The following is a 6,226-nucleotide window of genomic DNA, read 5'->3' as shown; positions in this document are numbered from 1 at the left end:
CTGTGTGTACCTGTAGTTAGATCTGCTTAGGAGGCCGAGGTAGGATCATTTGAGACCAGCCTTGGTATCAGTGAGATGCTGTGTTAAGGCTCAGAGTCTTTGGTCCCCAGTGGATGGCATTATTTGTGGAGGTCATAGAACCTTTAGGAGGTGGGGCCTGGCTGGAGCACATGGGTCACTGGGGTGCCTTTGAAGACTATCTCCGGTCCACAGTCCCTTGCACGCTTTCTGCTGCATGTCCTCTTCTGCACACCCCTATCACCATGATGTTTTGATTCATTGTAGGCTCATAAAAATGGAGCTAACAATTATGTACTGAAATCTCCATAGTTCTCCAAAATAAGTATGTCATCCATCCCTCAGGTATTTTGTGAGCAGTACAAAGTCTTAACATCCTGTTTCTAAAATAAGAATAAGGTTACATGAATTGCAGACATTTTAGTCTATTTCAGTCAACTTTTATTTTTTTGAGACAGGGTCTCGCTGTAGCCCCAGCTGGCCTGGTAGATCAGGCTGGCCTTGCAATCAACTTTTCACTCAACACACAATTGTAGTAACTGTTTTTCCAAGCTTAAGTTGAAGATAATACCTGAGTAATGTTGAAGTAAAGTTCAGAATTGACATAGCAGCATAGTTTGAACCTAGAGCAGCAAAGTGTATGTTATGTGGCCAGGAAAAAAAAAAAAAAAAAACCCAAATCAGAAAAGCATCCAGGGAAGGAAAACCATTTGGAAAGATGTTTGGCTTCAACAGAAGGCTGTCTGTCTCATAAGTGAAGTTTTCCAGCCTCTGGTAAATGCTGTGGATGATAATGGATTTACTACATGGAGCTACAGTAGAGAAGTGGTTTCTAACCTCATTATTTAATCTGTCCTTTCCCAGGTACTTTACTCATTCCTAATTGTTCACTGTTTTATGGCATCTGTACTCATAAGTTTCTTTCAAGGCAAGAGATCCTGCAAGTCCCTGGGTTCCATCACCAGCACCCCAAAAAAATAAATTCCAGATTTGCTTGGGTAATTTCTACACATCCTAGGAGTAAGGTTTCTCTTGGTGAGTTGAGAAATAACAGTCAAGCCAGGTGTTATGGCCTACCCATTTAATCTCAGCATTTAGGAGGCTGAGGCAGGTAAATCTCTGTGAGTTCCAGGCCAACCTGGTCTACATAGTGAGCTCCAAGCCAGCAGTGGCTACAGGGAGACCCTATCACCAAAAGACCAAAAAATAACAGTAGTTCAGAACCCCCAGGTGCCTTGGTGTGTTTAGGCAGCAGTCTGCTGCCCTCCACAGAATGGGGAATATGCTGGCTGGTCAGCCTTATAGGAATCCTAGGCTGAATAAGGAGTGTTCTGTGTTCCTAGGGGTTAGCCTTTTAGTGTGGCTGACACTAAAAGCCAAACCTTGAACACTTTTCTTGGCACTCAGTACCTGTGAGAAAGGCTGCCATCTTGGGACTACCCAAATTTTTCTATAGAATTCACTACACACATTCTGGTTAGGAGAAAAACTAGAACCCACACTGAAGAAATCCATTTCCTTCCTTTCCTCACTGGCATTGATGATGGCCCCCAAACTGAATCACTATAAGAACAGCCAGAGCATCAGTCAATCTGTCCATCCAAGTGTACCTTCTGTGAGGAGTCTCCCCACACTATTCCCCCTGTCCTCAAGTTCTCCCCTTAGCCAGCCATTCAGCCCCCTTCCCTGGATTGTTTTATTAGGTTTTGACCAGCCGTTCCTGCCAGGTCACCAAGTCTTCTCCTCCAGGCTCTCCAGCTCCTGCTGTCTTCTCAGGCCCTGCTTCCACTCTGGGTTTTTTTGTTTGTTTGTTTTTGTGTTATGTTTTGTTTTCTCCTTTTTGAGACAGGTTCTTCCTGTAGACCCAGCTGGCCTGGAACTCACTATGTAGACCAGGCTGGCCTGGAACTCAGAGATCAGCCTGCCTCTGCTGGGATTCATCATACCCAGCTGTCTGTATTTTAAAGTTAACTCTGGGCCTGTGGGTTAATACAAAGCTGAGTCACTGCAGATTGTGATCTTGCATCCTGTCTACAAACAGGAGGAGCCTACTTTTTAGAAGCAACCCAGCCTCCTGTGCTCTTCCTTTCATTTTTTTATGTTCACATTAAGAAAAACTGCCGGGTGTGGTGGCACACGCCTTTAATCCCAGCACTTGGGAGGCAGAGGCAGGCGGATATCTGTGAGTTGAAGGTCAGCCTGCTCTACATAGTGAGTTCCAGGACAGCTGGGGCTACAGGGAGACCTAAAAAAAAAAAAAAAAAAAAAAAAAAAAAAAAAAAAACCTCCCAGAGCTTGACTGTTGAACAGGTATGACTCTCCTATTATGTGAAAATAGTGGTTTTATAGGCTATTCTGTCAGAAAAGACAGTATTTGTGGAAGCACAGCTTTATGGCTAATTTTTTGTTGTTGCTTTAACTAATAGTGTAGCAGAAGGGGAAAAACCACTGGGAGCCAGTGTTCCTAGTTGTCCACTCCTACTGTTGCCTCTTCCCGCTAGAAGACAAAGACAAAAATAACCCAGACTTGGAAAGAAATGCTACATGTTTTCTCTTTTATATGGGTCTATCTAAGATTTCAATTTTTACACCTGTGAGTGTGAGTATGGGTCATGAAACTACACGGGACCATGAAAGGTGGAAGTTTAAGGGGGAGGGGCGTGGAAAGAAAGGATAATAGAATCAAGGAATAGAAAAGGGGAGGGGAGTGGTTTGGATGCAGGGGGGCAAGGAGAACGAAGTATGAAAATTCTATAATGAAACTGCTTCATACGCTATTTTAAAAACCATGTTCTAAAAGGTAGCAAAACTAAAGATGTGCTATGTAGTGATCTACATTTAGAAATTGCTTGAGACAGAAAAGGTAAATGGCGTCTGTAGGGGTTGATGGAGGAAAAGGGCACGCCAGAGGGCTCAAGGTTCAAGAGATGGATAGGCCTGAGCTGGAACACAGTTAGGCTCCTAGCCAGAGAGCCACAGGCATCCAGAATGCGCTTCAGGAACTGTTGGAAGGCCGCTTCCACCTGCTGGAGGCGGGGAAGTGGGTGGAGCTAGGATGCGGAGGAGGGTGACGCAGGAGCTATCCAGCTCCCAGCTCTCCATCCACCGACATCAAGGCCCAGACTGTACCAAGCTCGTCCGCTGCTCCTTGGTGAGTCCGGAACTGACGGCCAGTCCTCTGTCAGCCGAGACACGCAAGTACTTGGGTTCCAAAGGTGGGGAGGGTGAAATTTCCCGCAGAAATCCTGGAGCTTGAGGCTGGGGTCAGACAAAGGATGGACTGAGGATACTATAAGGATTGGTTATAAATAGGGGGTGGGGGTAAGAGTTCCGAGGGAGGTGATTGGGTAGTTCATCCGTTGGCTAGACTGAAGGAAAAACAAAACAAACAAACAAAAAAACCCGTCCTGCATTGAGAGCCCATGGGGACGTTGGAGATGATCCGGGAGCCTGGTGCCTGCATCCGGCCCTTTGATCACAGCTGTAGATTCTGCTGTTAAAATAGCTGTTCTCAGCTCTTTCACGAGCAAGCTTTTATGTCTACTAGTGGCTACAAAAAGCCTTTCGCTGCAGAAAAAGAAATTGGATGGTACGAATATTTCAGTTTTAGGGAAGAAAGGGATGGCTTGTCTCTTTCTTACTGTTCCAACCCCCACCTCCAGTGGAATGAATGGTCAAAAGGAGGGTTCGCCCGACTGTGGCCTGAAGCATGCATCCTAAACAAATTAAGCAGCTGCCAGGAAAGCTGTATGAATATTGTGCCCCTGCTCTACAGGCATATCCGTGGACCCCAACACGTAGGGCAGATCGGCTCCCCAAATGTTTTCAAAAGCCCACTATTTCACTTCACCTGCCTTCCCTCTTCTCGCTGCCACCTCCACAATCGTAACCACCAGAACTATGAGGGGATGTTACCAGCACAGTAATAACTGCAAAGGGGGCTCCCGCTGTGCCTGGCAATGTCCTAGTGGTTTGTGTGTTTATCTTCAGAATAGTCCCATAAGACAGCTGCATTGCTATCCTCTTTCTGCAGAAGATGCAGCTGAGGTACCAAGATCATCCAGGTAGTGTGCAGGCTTCCTAGGTCTCTGGGCAGGTTCTGAGCTGTATACTTTTGCTCAGTCTCTCTGCTAATTTAAAACACTCTCTGCCACCACTCCTGAACTTTCTGTCCTTGTTACTGTTTGGATCTTTCTAATTCCCCATTACCCTTTTCTTCCTTCAGATTGGGGAAAATTCCTTTCTCAAATTGAAAGGAATTTTTGTTTGACACAAGAGGGAGAGACTGGTGGGGTTCAAGGAGTGCAGGCAGTAGGTGTGGTCCCAGCTTAGATCTCTGGGGGTATGCAAGTTCTGAGGGAATTGCTTACCCTAGCCTGTCTGGTCTCTAGTTATTTAATACCTTCCTACAGTGATGTCCTACCTAGCTTGGACACTTGAAACAAAAACAAGCCTCTAGGAATTCTTCATTGCAGTTCTTTTGAGTGGTCCTTGAGCTTCACCTTGTTTTGATTCATAGTTACATCACAGTTATGTTATCACAAACTGTGGCCAAGTGATATAAACTTGGTCTTTTTTTCTTTTTCTGCAGGTTAAAAATGGTCTCCAGGATGGTCTTGACCATGCTCTCTGGCCTTTTGTTTTGGCTGTTGTTTGGATGGACTCCAGCATTTGCTTACAGTCCACGGACCCCTGACCGGGTCTCAGAAACAGATATCCAGAGGCTGCTCCATGGTGTTATGGAGCAGCTGGGTATTGCTAGGCCCCGCGTAGAATACCCAGCTCACCAGGCCATGAATCTTGTGGGGCCACAGAGCATCGAAGGTATGTGCTGTTTTGGAGCCATGAAGTTACTGTTTGCATTTCTGAGATTACTGTCTCTTAAGTTTCTTTCAGTCTTTGGTTGGTTGGTTTGGTTTGCTCTTTTAGGCAGAATCTCAGGTGGATCAGGCTGGCCTTGAATTCCTTATATAGCCAAGAATGGCCTTGAGCTCTTGACCCTTCTGTCTCTACTTCCCAAGTGCTAGAATTACAGAAGCCAAGTTTATGAGATGCTGGCAAGGGAACCCAGGGCCTCATGCATACTAGGCATGATCTCTACTGACTGAGCTACATCCCTAGCCTTATTTTCTCTTCTAATTCTGCACAGTGTACATATACATAATACACTTACATGAAAATAGCAAAACCACATCTTTGTGAAATCTTCCAAGTATCTGAGTTTCTGACAATGTGCTTATAAAACTTAAGTAGAAAGTTGTATTTCATTTGTTTGCTGTTTAATGATTGATATATAAAAGTCTTACCCATAGGAGTAGGGAGTAGATCCTTAAGAAAAACATGAATTCTCTCATTGAGTTTACTCAGAGCACACACTGGGCAAATGCTATCTTGATGGCTTGATTATGCATAATTTTTCCTGTTGTGATTTCCTAAAGATGCTTGTGCCACAGAGGTCTGTGAATGCCATGTATATTGATGGCAGATGATCCTCCTACCTTGTCTTGTTTCTCATGGTTTTAAGCCATTGAGAATGCTGTGTATTTAGCTTGACATTTGGATTTGGGAGTAGATTAATATGAATAATTTGACTCCATCAGCATGCAGTCCTAGCATAGGCCTTATTTCAAGATAAATCAGCACTTCTTGCTGTCCCTTTTGTGGAAAATCTACACCTTTCTAAGCACCAGCACCTGTTCCTTTAAGTACACCTATTTATTTCATACTTTTTTTTGAGACAGTAAATATATGCCTTTTTTTGTGCATGAAATGCTTGGTTAATCATTCATCTGTTGTCATGGAGAAGGTTCCCCCTGGTATCAAAAGCTAATGTTTGTCCAGAGCTTGATTTTCACTCAGTATTTAATTATTTATTACTGTATATGGCAGCCACTCTGCAGGAGAGTGGGGGCAGCTCTGCCCTAAATGAGTCAGGCTCATCTAATGGTGGAGTGGGAACGATAAAGAGTTATTGCAGTGCATCCTGACACTGTTTCCATAGAAGCAAAGAGTAGGAGACTGGTCAAGAGTGGACTGGAGCCTATAAGGAAATGCTTCTTAGAAGAAGTAACATTTGACCTGGGGTTTGAGGTTCACCTAAGAAATCCTTGGGTGACCAGGATGAAAAGACACAGAGGAATGAAAGAGCAGGGATTCTGACAGTTCCAAGTTGGAAATGGTTTCCTTTATTACTCTTGAGGTAATAAGC

General features: G+C 44.4%; 1 protein-coding gene across 3 annotated transcripts in view; it reads left to right on the top strand.

Annotated features, from left to right (window-relative positions):
* The first annotated feature begins 3,067 nt into the window (after window positions 1-3,067).
* The window catches only part of Scg5 (secretogranin V), a 49,610-nt gene continuing 46,451 nt past the window's right edge, over window positions 3,068-6,226 (top strand). For 2 of the 3 annotated variants that reach the window (XM_008841157.2, XM_008841155.3), the window contains exons 1-2: window positions 3,068-3,169; window positions 4,610-4,842. In XM_008841157.2, coding sequence (XP_008839379.1) covers window positions 4,617-4,842 — 226 coding nt within the window. In that variant the 5' untranslated portion in view covers window positions 3,068-3,169; window positions 4,610-4,616. Of the gene's footprint in view, window positions 3,213-4,609; window positions 4,843-6,226 lie in introns of all 3 variants that reach the window. The other variant, XM_008841156.3, reaches the window with a different exon arrangement.

Source organism: Nannospalax galili, unplaced genomic scaffold (assembly GCF_000622305.1).
Source record: "Nannospalax galili isolate Female #2095 unplaced genomic scaffold, S.galili_v1.0 scaffold999, whole genome shotgun sequence".
Classification (NCBI taxonomy): Eukaryota; Metazoa; Chordata; class Mammalia; order Rodentia; family Spalacidae; genus Nannospalax; species Nannospalax galili.
Note: the sequence above shows the minus strand (reverse complement) of the source record. Positions and strands in the feature narration are given on the sequence as shown.